The sequence below is a fragment of the Apostichopus japonicus genome, chromosome 12 (genome assembly GCF_037975245.1).
Source record: "Apostichopus japonicus isolate 1M-3 chromosome 12, ASM3797524v1, whole genome shotgun sequence".
NCBI classification, from domain to species: domain Eukaryota; kingdom Metazoa; phylum Echinodermata; class Holothuroidea; order Aspidochirotida; family Stichopodidae; genus Apostichopus; species Apostichopus japonicus.
Genome location: NC_092572.1, coordinates 21544239 through 21564903, shown reverse-complemented (window position 1 = coordinate 21564903; position 20665 = coordinate 21544239). Strand labels below are relative to the sequence as shown.

Sequence of the window (20665 nt, the reverse complement as noted above, 5' to 3'; positions counted from 1 at the left end):
CTTAGACTCCGCTATCCTTTACAAACAACACTTATTCTGATCATAAAGACCATATAAGTAGTTAAGTTAATAGATAAAAATATAAAAATATAGTTATTAGACAGACAAAGAACAGGGTCATACCTCCATTAATAAATAAGTAATTTACCTGTGCTTTCTTAAGAGCAGCTATTTTTGGTGCATCGCCGGCCAGACAGAAGTCAAATAATTTTACCTGCCCTTCCTTGGTTAGTAAAACCTTCTTGGTTGTTAAGCCAGGGTGAAGGAACTGACAGAATATGGAAACCAATACGTAAAGCAGTTATGATATAATTAAGAGACAAAGCGGTCTCAATTATGCCTTCGTGTTTGACTGAAAGTTTGTTTTGTTTAAAGAAAGGTTAGATACGAATAGCAACTTTACAACAAGGAGAAGAGGTTGATTAAAAATCAGTGTCTTACTAAATAAGCAACAATATTTAGCTGATAACTCAGGCAAGTTTTACATTGCTTACCCCGAATGTGTTAAGGACGTCCATTCCTTCCAAAATCCCCGCTACGTGTTTGATGACGTCAGAAACTGAAAAAGAACTACAGCAATCGTAGTCCCCTTTATCTTTATCACGTGACAAGACGCTTTGCAGATTTTCACAATTGAGATGCTCACTAATAAGGAACAGTTTACCTAAAGCAATAGAAGAAATCAAAGATGGGGTTCAACAAAGAAATCTCCATAAATATTGACATTTTATTGGATATGGCTATCTTACTTATCAATAAGAATTAGAATCTATATTAATAAATCCCTCCGAGGATGATTCAGTCTTATTCGGACAATATATAATTACTCTTGACTTGATGAGAAGATCATGTCGACTCCAGACAGTCCATGAAATCCTTATCTTCCTAAACTGTCACTCATCAGGCCCGATGAGGGCTGAGTGGGGCTAAATCATAACCCGAGAATTTAATGAAATTGATTAGATTCACTTTCTATCTTTTTATTAGTACGTTTTCAAAGCATGTAAACTCACTGCTTTGGACAGACATTGCTTCAATCTTCGCTAGATGGTTTGATGTTGGCAATTTGAGACATTTTCTGATGAACGCCTCCCAATGAATTTCTTTCTTTCTAATAAGCTTTTCTGAAAATATGACAGAAAAAGGCCAGCAATAAATTAAAGCGTGTTAACGTATATATATATCATAATGTTGCACAAGGTCACTTAATATTTAAACGGTATAAATATGATTGCCTTTATCAATTTCTGACTCCGACGTTGACATCACCCTTGGATTATATATATTGAATGTTATCACTAACCTGTCAGTGTTGTTATTACAACATACTTATTGGTCTCCTCAGAAAGGTTAACAGATCCCATCCATCTTTGGTAAATTTTTCCCATTTTAATATTCATAGTGATGGAAATATCTTTCTCACTCAACATCTGGGCATGGTTTTCTGCAATCGCATCTGCTGCATCTGAATAGTAATCTGCCAAATATGATAAAAAAATCGTAAAGGAAATATTCATCACGTATACATACCGTTACCATTATAAATTTAACAAAAGTCGCCGTCTAATATGATTACACGTAATGCTTTTCTGTGGAAGGACATTTACATACAACATATTAAACACTAATACGTACTATTTCAGTAAATAATAATGATATCATTATTTTACCGGCTCTCTATACGTACCCTGTTATACGTACTCTGGACTCTACTTACTGTGTGTAATTAATGTTGTAGTTCCGTAAATGCCTTCATTGATTCATACCTTTAAAATTAGGTTTATTTTGAGTAAACTTACTAGGTTCATTTCCTTCAGAATGGTGCGAGTTCTGCGAGTTGTCCTCGTCAACAGGTATCTCTGGTAATTCTTTCCTTCTACAGAAATAAACGACGAAAAGAGCCCTGACCGTCCATGATAATTCATACCAAGGGATATTAGCAACATTATACACCTTGGTGCTACTTAAAAATAAAATATTTCAATGCAAGTTATCTGTCAATTTCGAAATAAAAAATACCTTAAGCATTCAAAGATACTCTCAATTTCAAAGCGTCAAGGTTTTGCTAGACTAAATTGATAACTAAAGCTTACCTTCCTCCTTTTCGATTGACTGTAAATGAAGTTAATTTATTTCTTAAATTCATTTTCTATAATTGTTTTCGTTTGCATTCAAGTATTGCAAGGTTATAAATACTTTAATATATAATATTTTGAAGCTAAAGATATATAACTTCGTAAAAATACAATAGTTAGTAAACATATTTTTATTTTAATGTTTGAATATAGTGAGTATTAAGTTATGCATTTGAATGTCATTACAGCAACATGAAATAATACCAATGAAATACAGAACATTTTATGTTGTTATATTCAACATTGATTGTAGTACTAACAACATTACTGTAAGGCTAAATTTATTAATGTCTCTTATAAATGTTTCATATATTGAAATGGTTTTGGCATGACAGTAATATACCAGTTAGTAACATGTTATCCAATATGGAACCTATACAAGAAATAATGTGATAACTCTTATTTAAAGTATGACTTGATATCAAAATACCCCTTACTTGGTTGATTTATATCTAAGGGTCCTTTATCAAGTACTTTCATTGGATGACTTGAGATGACACTCTGGTTTCTAACCCAATGGAAAAAAATTGAAGGAAAAAAATCATTCATCGTTTGTATAATCAATGTTAACAACTCTATTGACTGTCTTATATACAGTAAAGATATTAAATAACCATAATTGTAGTCACGAATGCAGGGACCGGGGTCAGGAAAGACGGGGGATGGGGAGGTGGGGGTGTGAATGGAGCTGGTCACATATAGCAATCAGTAGAATATCCTATTCTCAAGACTCACCTTCGTTGGTTTCTTGACACTGTAAGCAAATAAAGAAAGTATACATTTTGGTGTTTAAATCTTTTTAAAGTGGCCATCGATTATGGAGAAGCTCAATAAGAAAACAACACAATGTCTAAAACTCAAATGATCATTTCCCTCAAAAATGTTTCGTGAACAAAGTAGAAAACCAATCTGGTCTAAAACGATGTTTTCTTGGCTGATACTATACCTTAATATTTCTCATTGAAGCAAATACCTCCGAGCGTAAATATATATAATGATTAAAAGCACCTCTCACACTCTACCCCAACCTCTTCCCCTTTCCTCCTTTACCCTCTCAGTCTCATATATAACATTTAATATATGATCAAACATGTTAAAAGGTTAGTATGCATTATTATTCGTAAGCCTGTATTTCTCATCACATGATCAGACTTAATAATTCAGTAACTCAGATGTCAAGCTTATATATTGTTACCAATGCTTCATTGTAACAATCGTAAAGTGTCGCGGTCATTGAAGATACTGTATGATCGTTATCATCATATGAATGGTAACACTTTCGTTCTGTATAATGTCATTGCATGAACTTTCATATTATTATACTACTGTACTGTGTGTTTTATGCAAAATACCTAACCAAATGAAAACAAAATGTAACAATGTTATCCAAACTCTCTTTCTATGTCTACCTCTTGATAATGTTTCCTAATGTTATTCAATTATCTTTACTTTCTTAAAAAGATAGAACCTGAGGATTTTCGTAAAACAAAACACCTATATAGTTTTATCTGTTTTTATAGTTTCATTAATATTAAGTTCAAACGCGTGTACAATTCTTATACCTACATCTAAATTTCCTGACTGTGAAACAAGCACAAACTAACAGGCAATTGGCAATCACCAAACGGCACCAGCCACAATTACCCAACTGTCAATGAGGGTGTATTACACAGGTGTTATGATTGTACAGAGTACACCCCTGGTGCCTTTATTCAAGTTATATAAAGCCCGTATATACGCATTTACACACCAGAAGGAGAAGGAGAAGCAGAAGGAGAAGGAGAAAACGAGCTACCTATATAGCCGTATAGCCGCATGAATAGTCCTTACCTTTCCTCCATAAAAATATACAAGTTAAAACAAGTAAACATGCTAACAGAACATACACGGAACTGGCTATGCTGGATAGTTGCTTTGGTAAGACGGTGGTTGCGTCATACACATCTGTGGGAAAATAAAAACGCTTAATTGTTAATTAGTGAATATGTTCACGAGGTGGATGTACACAAGTTCTTTCGTGAATTAACTTGAGCAAACATGCAACACGTGCAACAGAACAGATACAACATCATGTAAGATACAACATCATGTAAGATACAACATCATGTAAGATACCCTTGAGCTCTCCCGTCACGTGATGTAGAAGCCAAACATAGCATCATGTTTGAATCATGGTATGTTGAAAAACCAAACCATCAAAAGTTTAAGTTCTCTCTCTGAAGTTTTGCTGCAATTGAAATGATTACTTTCTGATTCGAGAGTAATAAGTAATTTTATTGCAAAATGATTACTTGACGAGCTTTATTATTATATAATCTGACATCTAATCAGAGAACATGGGGTGAGACGAGAGTGGTGGTGGGTGTCCACTCGCTTTCAAAAGTAGAGGGGGTGGAATATTCTTCTAACTAGGAGTACTCTCCAAGGTGTATATAGCTGGATCATCCCCAGTTGGACCCCTAATTCACGCTGGTGTTAAATTGTCAAATCTCCCTGCTATTTTTAATCAATATTAATCATGTAATGTTAAAAATATAAAAAAAAATGCAAAGTTAATTATCGTTTATTAAAATGAACGGTGACTGATATGTGTCGTATCACAAAACTGAAGTCGGTAGGTATAGACCTATAAGATGTATTAATTATAACAATATTTACATCACAATGTTTGGCAGATTCCAGGTTACTTACCATGTAGGCTATGGTTAACATTTGGAGGAAATTTTTCAGCCGTTGTTGTCGTTTTACCGCCAAACAGGATAAATTTACTATTGACCGCTAAACAGGATCAATTTACAGGATAATGTAAATTTAGTGTTGCTGTTTGACTATACACGTTATGTGAGCCATTAGTTAGAATGGTGACATTAGCTGCTGGATTCGATGTACAGTGACATATGAAGAGGTCGTTAATGAACTGGCTAACACAGCGTGGTTTGTCAAAATTAATAAATAATTAAATAGACAAAAGCTAACAAAACAGTAAGACCTTGGTTTTTTAATTTGTGAATTAGGGCATTGTAAGTTTTCGTCCAGTGAAAAAGAAAGAAAAAAAGGGTTAACAATCTGCGTGGCTCTTATAAACAAGCAAATATGGCAGTATTAGGATTAAAGGTTGTCTAGTTAGTGAATTGGAGTAATAATTTGTATTTTTTTTCAGTGAAATATATCATTTCAAGAAACTGTATATCTAATGCATAATTCACCTGAAGGTAAAATTATTAAACTTCGACACCGCAGTAAATGATACATGAGTAGTGAAGGGGTGAAGGGGTTCCTCCACCCCGAGGTGGTTATTTAGGAAGCATTTTAGGACGTAAATTTGGAAACGTTTTAGGATGTATTGTAGGAAGTATTATATATATATATATATATATTTATATATATATATATATGTATATATGCATAGATACGTAGTAAGTATTTACCTCATGTTATCAAATTAATCCTACCCAAGTCATAATTTAATTATGACACGCCGTCATAGTGTATTTATGACGACCGTATGGCAAGCCGTTTTAGTTTTAGTTCTGTATTTGATGATATCAACCAATAATTTGATGATCCCAGCAAAAATTGGTGATATCAAAAAAGAATTGATGATAGCACTACTTATTTGATGATATCAGCAATTCAATTGCTGATATCACCAATTCAATTGCTGATATCACCAATTATTTGATGATATCATCAAATGAATTGAAGATATCAGCAATTTTACATATCTTTAATTAATTGATGATATCAGCGATTGATTTGGTGATATCAGCAAATGATTCGATGATATCAACAAATGCTTTGATGATATCAACAAATGATTTGATGATATCACCAATTGATGTAGAGATATATCTTATTTGATGATATCAGCAATTCGTTTGCAGATATCACATATTCAATTGCTGATATCAGTAATTCAAAGGTGAAAACCTTGCTTTTAGGATTAGCGCCCCACTTTAGTTTTGTTGGCGGCAAAAGGGAAACTTTAAAACTGGCCTAGTCTGTATGCATAATGCGTACATACGTACATAAGCCTACATTGTATGTACAGTACATATCCTAAGTTGTTTTGATCAATGTAGTTGTAGTAGTACAACGTAAAACTCGAGAAATGCGAGTGAGTACAGCATGAATGTTCGCACCTTCAGTCATTTTCCAAAGCAATGTACATACACTGAACGAACTCTATACGCGTACCGGTACGGTCAGATTAGTCGTGGCTTCAACTAGGCACAGAGAAACTAAATTGCAGATATAATCAAATACTTGGTGATATCATCAAATACAGAATAAACAGGTCAATAGTACTACTTACACACAATGTTTAAACTAGTTTGACGCCTGATGCCTGGTATTGCTTTTTGTCCACTTGTTGTGCATGATATCACTGTATCACCCATTTTCGGTTTATAGTGGAGTGTACTTATGACCGCATTAAGTGTTTCGTTTACTGCGATGCCGTGAACCTCCGGATTGCCATTTATCTCCAACCCAAGAGAAACAAGAGGCCTTCCTCCCTCTGCTACACATTGGATGGCAATTTCTTGGTTCAATCTAACATTTATGCTACCATTATTGATAACGTGACTTCCGTTATCAATTTTTAAAGTCACAATTGGAGGAACTGCAATTAAAAAGAAGAACAACAGAAAACAACATGTGAAAGACTGAAAGTGGTTTGGAACGCTCTCTGTATGACGCCATCATAACATAAAGGGTAGAAATATCGGGCAATTTATGGGATAGGTTATCGAGAAATTAGGTTTCCGTCCATTGAATGACTTTGACTTAAGCTAGATGCCATGGTATATTACCACATCAAAGTTATTGTAGTAGTACACACTAGTCACAAACAAGGTAAAATAAAATCAATTCTTTTCAAACGTATGTTTCTACCTCGAACGTTCTTTAATTTGCCACAAAACTGACTGGTCACAGGTATTTATGAGCAAAATAACAACAAGTTCCTTCACAATCTTATAAACTATTAAATATGTTCGCATTTAGAACTGAATATATTTTTATCAATATGTCACTATACCTTCCACACTAAGTAAGACCGTCGATTTTGTCACCCCTCCTTCCACGCAGTCGTAGTCTCCTTCCATATCTAGAGTTGCGTTCAGGATGATGAGATTGTAAGAAAATGAACCAGAATCAGAGATGGAAGCAATGTTCAGTTACATAGTCTTATTATCAAAGATCAAGTGACTCAAGGATATTATTTTGGGTGGAACATCGTTTCTCTTTACTGCCCATACGGTCTGATCTATTATACTAACAGCACATGCAAGGGACACTGAATTTCCCAATGCAACAGTTTCGTTTTTTGAAACGACTGCGTCCACAAAATCTGCGAAAATAATCGAGATAGATAACAGATGTTTCATATTATCTTGAATGTGTCGTCATAATTTGAGCAAAAAAATCAAGTGACTTTTTTGTATCATATTGTAAATCACATTTGTAATGATAAGAACAGGTTCAGTTGCTTTCACGCATAACTTCTAAGTTGGCTTATGTCTAAAGCACATTGGACTTATAGAGCAGTTAAGGATTAATATAGCAGTTAAGGACTTATATAGCAGTAAAGGACTAACAGAATAGTTAAGGACTAACAGAATAGTTAAAGGACTAATTTACCAGTTAAATTAATCATAGATCAGTAAAGGACTAATATAGCAGTTAAAGACTTATAGAACATTAAATGACCAATGCAATAGATAAAGTGTAAGAGTAAGAGGGTCTGACACAGGCTCTTTAGTGGATAAGCAGTATGCTAACAGTTTAATTTTTATTAGAATAGATAAAGGATTAATATCACAGTTAAATGAATAATATAGCAGTTTAATAACTAATAGAGCGATTAAAGGACTAATAGAGCAGTACAAAACTAATACAACGGCAAATGACCAATATAGCAGTTAAAGACTAATATAGCAGTAAATAACTATTTGAGCAGTAAAGGTATAATATAGCAGTTAGAGACTAACAGAACAGTAAAGGACAATAATAATAGTTTAGGACTAATATAGCAGTTAAAGGAATAATAGAGCAGTGAAGGACCAATAGAGTAGTTACTGACTTATAAAGCACTTATAGTCTAAGGGAATAGTAAAAGACTAATAGAATAGTTAAAGGACTAATAAAGCATTTAAAGGACGAATATAGCAGTTAAAGAATATTACAGCAGTAAATGAAGCAAAGAATAGTTTTGGACTTATAAAGCATTAAAGGACTAATAAAGCAGTAAATTACTAATATAATAGTTAAGGACTAATAGAATAGTCGAAGACCAACAGAGCAGTAAATGACTCAAAGAATAGTGATGGACTAATATAGAGGTTAAAGGACTAACATAGCAATCAGAGGACTAATATAGCTGAAAGGAACTAATAGAATAGTTAAAGACCAATATAGCAATAAAGGACTAATAGAGCATTAAAGGACTAACATAGCAGTAAAGTACCAATAGAGCAGTACAGGACTTATGTAGCAGATAAAGACTAATAGAGTAAAAGATTAATATAGCAATAAAGGACTAATAGAACAGTAAAGGATTAGTGTAGCAGCAAAGGACTAATATAGTAGTAAAGGACTAATATAGCAATAAAGGACTAAAGAACAGTACAGGACTTATATAGCAGTAAAGGACTAATAGAGTAGTTAATAACTATACTATAGAGTAGTAAATGACTTGAAAGAGGCGAAGGTAGCAAATATACTTACCAGCAAAGCTGAAAAATAAACAGAACAGAATTGAGCAGTATCCACAAATCAGCGATAATATATCCATCCTATGAGAGATGTTAGCTTACTTGTGTTTCGTTTGTCATAAACGCTCTGTGTTTATTGCTATTGCTCTCTTAATTTGCAAGCCCTGCGAATTGTGTTTCTTAGTTCATACTATACTGCGAATATCTGTCTGCACTTTTGAAGCCACAATTTTTGAAGCCTAACTGCAATGCCATTGTAATAACCTTAAACTGTTGTAAATATTGGCTGACATGGCTAGAAATATACTCGATAATTGTTCCAAACGTAGCATCACAACATCGAAAGTAAAATTATTTAGAATTTCATATCCATAAAAGCTAATATAAAATGTAGCATTACTTTCCGTTTAGCAACGCAACACGCACTAAGTTTTGTTCATATACACTACGTAATGGACATATACACTATAATACCAGGTCCTTCAAGGATGCTTTGAGTTATACGAAAGTTTATAAACATATAAGGTAAGCGAAGGACTTCCTTGACATTATAATAAAAAAGAAAGAAGGAAAGGGAAAAGCACAATGTGTATAGCCTAGCTACACACTTATTAGATACCACGTCGCTGCATGACAGATCTAAATCTGTTAATTTTCTCGTAGTGGATTAATCAGTCCCTTTCAATCATTTGTATTTTGGGTATTTATACTCCAGACTGAACAATTAAAACTTGTGAAAGTTCATGTTATTCTATCGTATAAAAGTAAAACCTTTGTAGCATGACCATGATATAAATGGCACTGTGTGTTGCGCAGTTGTGTTTATTATTTATCAATAGTGGCCAATAATCGATGTGTTATGATGCATTGAAAGAGGTAAGAGAGTTGAAACTGGAAATGGGAGTGGTTGGCGCAGGCGTTGAGTGGTGTGTCACATTCTACTTTCATTGCGGGCGGAGGTTGGTCAGCACAAAGGAACTGCTAAAGAGAGCAAAAATGGGACCACTAAGCATCGAAATTCAGAAAAGAAGATGGCAATTCATTGGGCATATATTGCACCAAGACCCAAACAACGACAGCAACATCAGCATGACTTGGGCACCAGAGGGCAGGAGAAAGAGAGGGCATCCAAAAACAACATGGCGCAGGACAGTGGACAAAGAGAGAGAGGGCTGGTTGGCGATCCTGGAATGATGCCAGCAACGTAGCTGCCGACCGAGATGAATGGAGACGCTCTGTGGAGGCCTTATTTGCCTCTAGGCAAGAAGAAGACAGATGAGATGAGAGGAGGTGGGATGAGAGGGGGGTCTGAAGTAGCCTTCAAACTTTGTGTCGAAATGGATTTACTCTACCGACACTTCCAGTATTTGAACAAAAGGGCACCTTCCATAAAAATGTATTTCTTAACGTTTTCCACAACAAGGCAGTTTTTAATAACAGTTTGATTTATTTTATTTTCAAAAAGAGCAAGCTTTTGTAATGAAAAAATGCACATTTTAAATATAAATAAAAGCTTTTCTAAATTTAAAAAGCCGAAGGGTACATTTCCTCCAAAACGGATCACATCTTATTCTTTACGAACGTCACTTTTCAGATATTTAAAGCTGGAAGTGGCACTTGCTCCATTCGATTCGTTCATAATTGATCCTTCTCCTGCAACAACGAAGGGAAAGGGAAATTTCCTGTTGGGAATGGTATTCATGTTGTTTTATGTTTGTAGCGAAAACTCTGATGACTTATGTGTAAGCTATTAAACAGGCGACGAACTCATACAATGGGTCGCAAACCTGACCGCGGTAAGTGAAATAATACAACTTTTCCAGGGGCGTATCCAGGGGGGGGCGCAACAGGCGCGCCCCCCCCTATTGGCCGTCACCAAAAAAAAAAAAGTTTAGCAAAAAAAAAAAAAAAATTGATGACGACCTTTATGTGAGATGTCGGTGATCGCTCAACCCCCCCCCCCCCCTCCCGTATGCTTTATTTTCTGTTTGCCAAAAAAGGTTCTGGCGAAGTTCGGCGGCATAATAGTTTTAGAAACATAGATGGTAATTGTGTTTGTATTATCACTATAAACACTAAGTGACATGCCAGCCATACTAAATTGTGCATTTTGTGTCCATATTTACTGGAAATGTTGCTTATTATTAAGGTCGAAAAATGGATCACATATGGCCATGGGCGGCGATCCTGGGTGGATGGGGGATATATCCCCCCATGAAAATGGGTGGAGGGGATGTAATGCACCATATCCCCCCCCCCACCAAATGCCAGGGATAAGAATATTTTCATGCCTACATTTATGCATCTTCGTTAATGTACGGCTCTTTTTTAGCTTCATTTTTCGCCTACTATAAACGCAGTGCGATCTTTTCAAATAAAGCGTCTTTATAAAGCAAAAATAGTTGACTGTAGGCTTCATTGGCCCTATAACAACAAAATGTATTATTGCGCCCACGGTATTGATATAGTACATATATGCACCCTCATAGTATTCATATAGGCCCTATAGTAGGCCTACACACGTACATGTTCCCTCGAACAGCTGAAAATCTCATGTAACCAGGGTAATGCTTAATACACGTTTCACCTGGATGCCCTAGCAATCGGTACCTAGGAATGTAACTATGTGTAATTGTGTATTGCATGTGTATAGGCCTATCATAGCCTGCATGAGGCCATTTTCGTCATCGAATAATATAAAAGAGCTCTCGAACATTATAACGTTGCGCCTGAAACAAGATTGACAGGGGCAATTTTCCCAAAATAACACCCGAAATTAAAAAAAAAAGTATTTTGGATCCTGATTATGAGATATTTCGGACATGACATCCCTATTTTAAAGTTGGGTATATGCCGCTTGGAAACCTCGGGAAGTGCCGTTTCCGGCCATCTAGAGGGTTTGTTAATCCCCAAATTTTCTTGTACGCTTCGCGCCAACTCATGGTGGCGCTACGCTTAGATAGTCAACAAGGTCATATCCCCCCACTCGGAAGTACGGATCGCCGCCCATGCATATGACACCATTTTGCATTTCAGCCCTTCTTCGAAAGCAAAAATTGTACACCCCTCCCCTTAGACCCATCCCCCAGGACGGCGATCATTCATGCCTAGCGCCCCCTCTATTGGAAAATCCTGGATACGCCCCTGTTTTCTACTTTTAGCTTCAATAGTGATTCAAGACAGTTATGTCAGTTGTAGAACTGCCTGCCTAGTACAATTTTCAATCATTTCTCAAACTTCTTCATAATGCTAAATGTGATGGTTGAAACCTAGACATAAGTCTGTGTTGAAAATGTTATAGTTTGATAAGAAATTGTTGCTTAGTGTACACGTTGTCATCGCCGTTAAAGAGGTTATGAAATGAAAAATTTTCATGTCTTGGAATGGTTTATCTACATTACTACAACACCACCCATGCACAACTTTCCGTAAATACGGCTTCAAACGCCAGAAATTCGCTGTCAAAGTATTCCCTCAAGCTGCCACTCGTAAAAAAAAAGCAAAGCTGCCCACCGCAGTTCATCTGACGTCATCAAAGGAACCATTTCAGCCAAAGCCGACTCCCCGCTGTTTACCGATACGGCGTTATACAGTTTACAAAAAGTGACCACAACACTCTTCTCATCAATTGTCTTCTCCCGAATCTTCCGATTCCGAGGAAATAGGACTTCACCTCTCAGGACATTCGTAAGCTTTGACTAAAATTATTTTCTTGAGGAAGAAGAGGAGGAAATAGTTTTGAGGGTGATGAAGATAATATCGGTGTTTTTCCCTATCAATTGAGCCCCTTGCAGAAGAATTGTAAAACGATCCCGATGGCCGAGACGCGTCGCTGCCGTGCGAAGTCCCCAAGCAGAACGGTTGGACGACCCTGAACCAAAACTGGTCGGTTGAGCATAAACAAAACCACCGTTATTAAGACCTTCATATGATTTAAATTATCTCGAATGTCGATGATCCTGCTACTTAACTTCGTAGCGAAGCTTCTATAATTTTGTGTCTTATAGTGCAAGGAAAATGTGACGTTCTGTTACAGTGCAACCCTATAGTAGTACTGGTAACATGGCCCTAGACCTAACTAATAGACGTTGTATAACAGGCTAGCCCGTGTAATTGTATCATCCAACTGTTACGTAAAATCACAACACAACGCCAGTTTTACCACAAAAGAAAACTTGCAGATCTAGAATGGATTGTTCTAAAACCAACTGGCTTTAAGTTTTGTGCAAAATATTAGATAATCAACAAAAAATCGACATTTGCTGTATCAAGGAGGCCTAGGCTATGGTCATAACAAGTAATTTGGCAACAGTATAGGCCTACAGGCACTCATAACGTTGTGTATGTGTAGTGTTTTGAGGGAGTCGTGTTCAAATTCTCCGATTTCTGTCATCTTTTGGAAAAGCTTGCAGTAGAAATCCGTCTTTATTTGTGGTGTAGCAACCTGATACCACATATCGGCTGGGCATATTTAACAGTAACGAGATAAATTTACGTAAAAACAAAACTCCAAACGCCAAATCTCAGTTACTACGGAGCGCTGCAACAGTGTAATGTTGTGTGTTCTCAGACGTTTAAGAATGTAAACATAGCGTCTCGGAAGTGAGCTGAGTTCCTCGACTGACGTCACGCCGCATTACCGTATATACAACAATTTTTTCGAAAGTTTTTATTACCCTCGAATTTTTGATCGTTTATTTCTCGAGGATGCAAGCTTCGGTTGACACAAATTGGGTATCATTGGAAAGCTACGAGTATACAGAATACGATGAGAAAGATTTTTTCTTTCCATTTCATAACCTCTTTAACGAGCATCATCCATTTTGATCAACACTGTGAACAGGGGGCGCTCATCACCTAATGGTCAAGACTTTCACTGTCTCACACATGTGAAGTTGCACTGATAGGCACTGTAGTAACTGTGTTTGTCAAATTGTAACCACTTTTTTCAATCGCAATATGTAATCCACAAAGCCTTAACCGAAACGCCAAACTTGCCAAAGTGAAACAAGGAAATATCAATTTTGTATTTACGGGGATTATTTCACTGATTTTGTGGATGCTGTGAGAGACGATGATATGAGCAAAGTGAGACATAGGGATCTTTTTTATGTGTTGAATTCTTCATTGTGTGTTAAAACAGCTATGAAGGAAAACAAACTCGTTTCCAAATACGACCGAAATTGAAAGAAAGAAAGAAAACCAATAACAAATGTTGAATAATAGAATCACGTGATTACTGTTCGGTTGTTAATAATTATCGTTAAATGGTTTATATCTTTCACTTTCCTTTTAACCTTGCTATTCATTCAATAACGACGTGTGCTATGTCAACCCAACGGTGAACTATTTCATTGTAGAATACATCATATGTGTACAGAAAACAACAATAGAAAAGATAAAAAGGAATCCAATTTCCCCGTTGTACCCTAGCCTGGTAATTGTATTATTTCACTGATGGAGGCTTACACTGTGATACGTAATTGACTAAACTAATAGGTCAATATATGCATTACACGACATTGTTGTAAATATATTCATCATTAAACAAAATTGCACAATTGTGTAGAAAAAAAGACGCACACAGAAATTTATTCGTTAATTCATCATTAATATTACTTTAGCTTGAATGTCATCTAAGCTTGATAAATGAAAACCGAAACCGAAACGATATGCAACGTACACGGCAGAGGACGTATTGACAAGTTAGTATGTAAACTGTTTATAATAATTATTAAATATAATAATTACTGTTGGCATCCATCGAATGGATAATTTTACTACACTAACTGTAACAAGAAAATATGAAGAGAGAATTTATCAAATATGAAACTTAGGAGTAAATGTGAAACTCATATATTGAGGAAATTAGTAATATGGTAAGCATAGTAGGGTTGCTTCGTTCTTTAACTTTCACCTGACTGACGCTGTTAATGTTATATATAGTTATATGAATATATCAGAAACTTTAGAGGTTGTTTATATCAAGAGAATGAAGAAAGGGTATTTGAAGTTTATGTCTACTAGCCTTGTGAAGACGCCAATAAATCATTACAGAAAAATGGCGATGACATCATTCATGCCTATTGTAACCACAGAGAACAAGAGTTGGCTGCTTAAATGGGAAATATCCAAACGCCTTGATAACCTATTTACGGAACAAAACAGTGTCCAAATGTGCGAGAATTGCTTTGGTGAAGAACGGTTAACTAGAAAAGGAAGGTCATTGGTAAAGTACAATTATATTTCATTCGATGCTGTGATTATTGAAAAAGCTAAAGTTTTCACATAACCAATGGAAGATCAAAGTTGAATTTGTTGTTACAAAGTTTTAAAACTTTATGCTCAACATATATAGTATAATAATAATAATCATAATTATAATAGTAATAATAAAAAATAATAATCATCATGATCATAATAATCATAATAATTAAAAAAAACTAATAATTGTAATATTAATAATAACAGTTATAATATTAATTATTATACTAATATTAAAAATAAGAATAATTTTTACAGAAAGCAGAGCAATTGAAACCAATGAGAAAATCCGAATCTACTATCCTGCATAATAACTATATAATTGCGGAGGTAAACTCTGCTGTAGTCAATAATGACTGCCGATCAGAACATATGCGGCACCCTGTTATACTCTACACAACATGGCGTATGTGGTCTGCTTAGGTAGGTCCAGTGACTTCATGGAAATCTTGAATTTTCGTAGCGGTTACCAATCGCCAGTATTATAATATAGGCACACTCAGTTCACATTCCAGCATGATAGATTTGTTCTGCATAGGTAGGTTGAGAGGTTTCAGGGGCTCTCATAGGTAAATACGTCGTAGGTATCGGTATCTCATAAGAACTGTCCTCGATTAATTTTTCAAATATCTGTTAATGGAAAATGCGGGGACTTTTGCAAGACACTATCAACAAATAAATGCTCTATATATATTTAACGTTGCCTGGACTGACCTTCTTTACATTAAAGGTACAATCAAATCAAGAGAAATCATAAATAAGTTAGATATGAACATTTCTGTGAATCTCAACACAACAGTAAAAAAGAGAGCCCATACCAAGTGTAGTCAACAATGTATCTTACAATACATTATGTCGTTATTACACCGAAGTGAGGATTTATACATCGTCTGACATACCACATATATTTAAAATAAATATGCAGTGAAAGGAAATTATATGAAGCCATATAAGCTGGTTATATGAGACTTTCTGTATAACTACAACTATCGATTATCGATTTCTATTATACACTGCCTAAGATGAAGCTTCATATTCAGTTACATTGTTATCCTTGCACGTGACAGAGCATATCGTGATGATCGACATAGGACCTTTACTGTGTACAAAACGCCGCTTTACTTCATGTGGTATATCTGTGGCAGTTTTCTTTGGCAAACCATAACATTTTATGAATTTAACTACGTGTTCCAATATTGGGTTAGTTGTCAGAATGATTTAACTCGGTTATCGATACCAATAAACTAAACCTCACTAAATATTGACCTTACGATTCCATTTCCTACCCATGGATTCCAATTTGACGGTGGGGTTGACTAACATGAAGATATTAAGGGATGCTGAATATAGCACGATAAGGTTAGAGTTTATGAACTACTGCTTAAACTTCATTCAACAGCTTGGTAAAACTCTTAATCTTAAGTTTCAATTTGGGACAAAGGTATATTCATTGTGCATGTATAACAACGATGCTGATACCACCTACGGCAACGTAATGGTGACTGATATCTGTTCTAAGATGAGTAATATATTACTTACAGCTACGAATGTTCCCCTCAGATGATGAATGGAAGGTCTAAGAAAAGAGTTATGATTCCAGCAATCGAACAAGATTTTATCTCTGCACATGATTAAGAAATCAAATCAAATAGCGAATCAACAGATGCAGTGTACTATTTTATATGTTTCAATGTATATATGAAATACAAGAAGTGTTAAACTAATAAACACATTTAATAAGTTTTACTTTCATGATCAATTTCTCGTAAGATTTCCCACTAGAAATAGTGAGGCTATTATTTGGTTAAAATAAAGGACTCTTTCAACAATTTACATATCAATGAGTATTACATAGTTCTAATTAAAGTGACTATGGAAACACTCACTTGGATGAAAGTACCTGAAACAAACAAGTCAGCCCACCATAACACGCTAAATTCATTTATGGCAACCTAAGTAGTCTTAAGTATAAATCAATACTCCACAATTAATCTATCGTATTAACTTTTTTTAATCCAACTACAAAAAACGCATAGGCTACACTGTGTGATAGTTGTACAGCCTACAATAACTTTTAAATATTTGTCTGTCAAATAGAGAAATACAGAATTAATTACACACCGACTTCAACTAGTATGGAATGCGGTTACTTCGACACTTCGATACTTTGACATAGAATGAAAGGGTACTTTAAAGATCGGCTTCTCTCTTACTTTATCTGCAAGTACTTCTCCGGCCATGGTGCTGATGGTGTGGTCGCTTCTCCGCTAACACTAGTAACTTCCTTGTTGACAGGAAATGGTGGGTTTCCTAAGAGATGTGCGAGTGTAGAAACATCGAAACTAGTATATGTACATCCAACTTGTGTATGGAGGGAACACCAGCTCAGTTCAGTTAGTACATATAAAACAGTGCAGTAATGGTATATACAGGATACTAGAAAAAACATAAAATGTTAAGCAAAATTAACCCTAAAGAAAAAGAAAGAAAAAACAGAACAAAGTAAGAAGAAAAACAAAATGTACCAAACAAAATTGACAATAATATCAATCACGGTACTTGGAAGTAAGATTTATACTGAGATGATTTAGATAAAAAATATACTTAGATTATTCCATATTTACTAACAGTAATTGTTTAGCAGAAACTTTCCATGTTTAGAGCGGTGTTTAGTGACAGAGAATAGTACATTTGTTTTGTGACGTTTGGGATATCTGACCCAAATCTTCGGTCTACAATATTTCGAAAGACACGAGGCAGTGCATTGTTAACGTATTTGTAAGCAAAAGTACACATTTTGAAAATATGAACATCGCTGACTTTGAGCACACCAAGAGTACTGTGCAGAGGATTACTAGGAAAATGCCAGTGGCCAAGATAATCATGTCTTCCAGACATTTGTTCAGGTGGGTGTCTGTCATGAATATTATCAAACTCACTTCTTGCCCTCTTGCATTAACTCTACTTATACATGATACTACCAATTGTTATAAATACTGTAATTAATTTCAGACAACAAATGATGCCCATGTCTCTGCTTCTAATAAACTAACCTTACATACCGATAAGAGCAGTAATGTAAATTTCCGTCACCAAAAAAAAGGAAATTTTGCAATATTATAATTTGGTACTGGCTTGCATTCGACGGTATTTCATGTACAATATATCTAGATGTCTCTATAGATAATATGTTAATTTTCTTTATAGAATATTTACATGTTTCTTCCGCATTCAAGTTACTGTTAATATTTGAGCAAATCCACTTGACTCACTTAAGTGAAACTCAAAAACTTGAGTTATTTGTGAAGTACTTATTTTATTGGAGATAAATATACTCAATAAAATTCAATTTACTAATCAAATGTGAAACATGAAACTTTTTTATTGATAACTGCTGTAGTTTTCTGTTATAATAAGCAACGTATTTTGTTATTGAACACTTTATTATTTGCTACAAAGATTTCGTTATTATTAAATTTCTTTACCAGCTGCCATTATCTCCCATATTACTACTGCTGTAGACCACACGTCACTGGTTTCTGTATAATGATTCAACAGTAACATTTCAGGTGGAAATTGGTTCAAAGTTACCGTAGGAACCTGAAAAGAAAAAGAGTTTACAACAAATGAAAGTTTATTGTATTAATATGTTAGTGTTACATTCAGGTAATACTAATCCAGAATTGTACACTTTTGTCAATAGAATCACCGCTGATTTTTGTTTTCTAAGTCGAATTGATGGTAAGTTACATAGGAAAATTATTCAACTTGGCTATGGGATGTCATTAAATATAGAGAGGTTTTGATTAAGATTAAACAGTTATTTGGATATGGAGTATTTTTAACTATATTATGAAAACAGTTTATAGCAGTCCATGTATGAGATTTAAGTATATTCAGCTTTCCATTCAAATAATAATAACAATGTACTTCTCTAATGAAATCCACCAAATATGCAAAAACTTAACGAAAACGAGCAATTCAGTTAAAGTATTTTGTGTTTTTCTTAGCTTGATCTAAAGAAAGTTGTACATCTAAGACTCCGCTATCCATTACAAAATTACTTATTCTGATGATAAAGACCGTGCAAGTAACTAAGTAAATATATATATCATTATTAGACACAAAGAACAAGGTCATACCTCGATTAATGATTGAGTTATTTACCTGTGCTTTCTTAAGAGCAGCTATTTTTGGTGCATCACCGGCCAGACAGAAGTCAAATAATTTGACCTGCCCTTCCTTGGTTAGTAAAACCTTTTTGGTTGTTAAGCCAGGGTGAAGGAACTGACAGAATATGAAAATCAATAAGTTTAGCAGTTGTTATATAGTTAAAGTGGTCTCGAGTTTTAATGAAAGCTTGTTTTGTTTACAAATAAGTTAGATACAAATAGCAACTTTACAACAAACAGTGACGAGGTTGATGACAAAATACTGTTTGACTATATAAACAACAATATTTAGCTGATAACTCATTTACATTTCTTACCCCGAATGTTTTAAGGATGTCCATTCCTTCCAATACTCCCGCTACGTATTTGATGACGTCAGGAACTGACAATGAACTACAACAATAGTAGTCTCCTTTATCTTTAGTATCACGTGACAAGACGCTATGCAGATTTTCACAATTGAGATGCTCACTTATAAGGAACAGTTTACCTAAAACAATAGAAGAAACCTAAGATGAATTTCAACCAAAGAAATCTCCATAAATAATAAAATTTCATTGGATATGATTCTAATCGCGATGAAAACTGGCTAGCTTAATTATCAATTCGAATTAATATCAATATTAATAAAATCCCTCCGAGGATGATTAACTCCTGTTCGGGCAATATATAATGACTCTTGACTTGATCAGAAGATCTTGTCGACTGCAGACTGTCCATTAGAACCTTGTCTTCCTTTACTGTCACAGCCGATGAGGGACGGGTGGAGCTAAATCATAACCCGAGCATGTTAGTTTTAATGAAAACGATTCCATTCCATTCACGGTCCATCATTTCTCATTATTACTTTTTTAAAGCATGTAAAGGACAAACTCACTGCTTTGGATAGATATTGCTTCAATATTCGCTAGATGGTTCGATGCTGGCAACTCGAGACATTTTCTGATGAAAGCCTCCCAATTAATATTTTTCTTTCTAATGAGCTTTTCTGAAAATATGACAGAAAAGGGTCAGCAATAAATTAGAGCGTGTTAACATGTGTATATCAACATGTTGTTCACAAGGTCACTCAATTAAAGCTATATATTTAAATGATATAAAATTGGATTTACTGTACCAATATCTGACTCTGACGCTAACATCAGCTTTTGGTTTATAGATATTGAATATTCAATGTTATCACTTACCTATCATTGTTGTTATTACAACACACTTATTGGTCTCCTTAAAAAGATTAACAGATCCTTTCCATCTTTGGTAGATGTTTCCCATTTTAATATTCATGATGATGGAAATATCTTTCTCACTCAACATCCGGGTATCGTTTCCTGCAATCGCATCTGCTGTATAATAGTAATCTGCCACACAAAAAAAAAGA

The 20665-nt window shown here is 34.9% G+C and overlaps 1 protein-coding gene across 5 annotated transcripts in view; it reads right to left on the bottom strand.

The window, feature by feature from the left end:
- The window catches only part of LOC139977852 (uncharacterized), a 63872-nt gene that overhangs the window by 16061 nt on the left and 27146 nt on the right, over positions 1-20665 (bottom strand). Inside the window, exons 1-12 of one of the 5 annotated variants that reach the window (XM_071987540.1) lie at positions 8865-9175; positions 7177-7245; positions 6451-6759; positions 3966-4079; positions 2871-2889; positions 2573-2643; positions 2094-2112; positions 1800-1876; positions 1304-1477; positions 1014-1124; positions 495-664; positions 149-268 (exon numbers count right to left, since the gene is read on the bottom strand). The exons of 2 other annotated variants lie outside the window; for them this stretch is intronic. In XM_071987540.1, coding sequence (XP_071843641.1) covers positions 149-268; positions 495-664; positions 1014-1124; positions 1304-1477; positions 1800-1876; positions 2094-2112; positions 2573-2643; positions 2871-2889; positions 3966-4079; positions 6451-6759; positions 7177-7245; positions 8865-8931 — 1320 coding nt within the window. In that variant the 5' untranslated portion in view covers positions 8932-9175. Of the gene's footprint in view, positions 1-148; positions 269-494; positions 665-1013; positions 1125-1303; positions 1478-1799; positions 1877-2093; positions 2113-2572; positions 2644-2870; positions 2890-3965; positions 4080-6450; positions 6760-7176; positions 7246-8864; positions 9176-13580; positions 15746-16654; positions 16737-17328; positions 17426-18600; positions 18716-19282; positions 19403-19604; positions 19778-20164; positions 20276-20474; positions 20646-20665 lie in introns of those variants that run through there. 2 more of the 5 variants (XM_071987539.1, XM_071987538.1) reach the window with 2 other exon arrangements.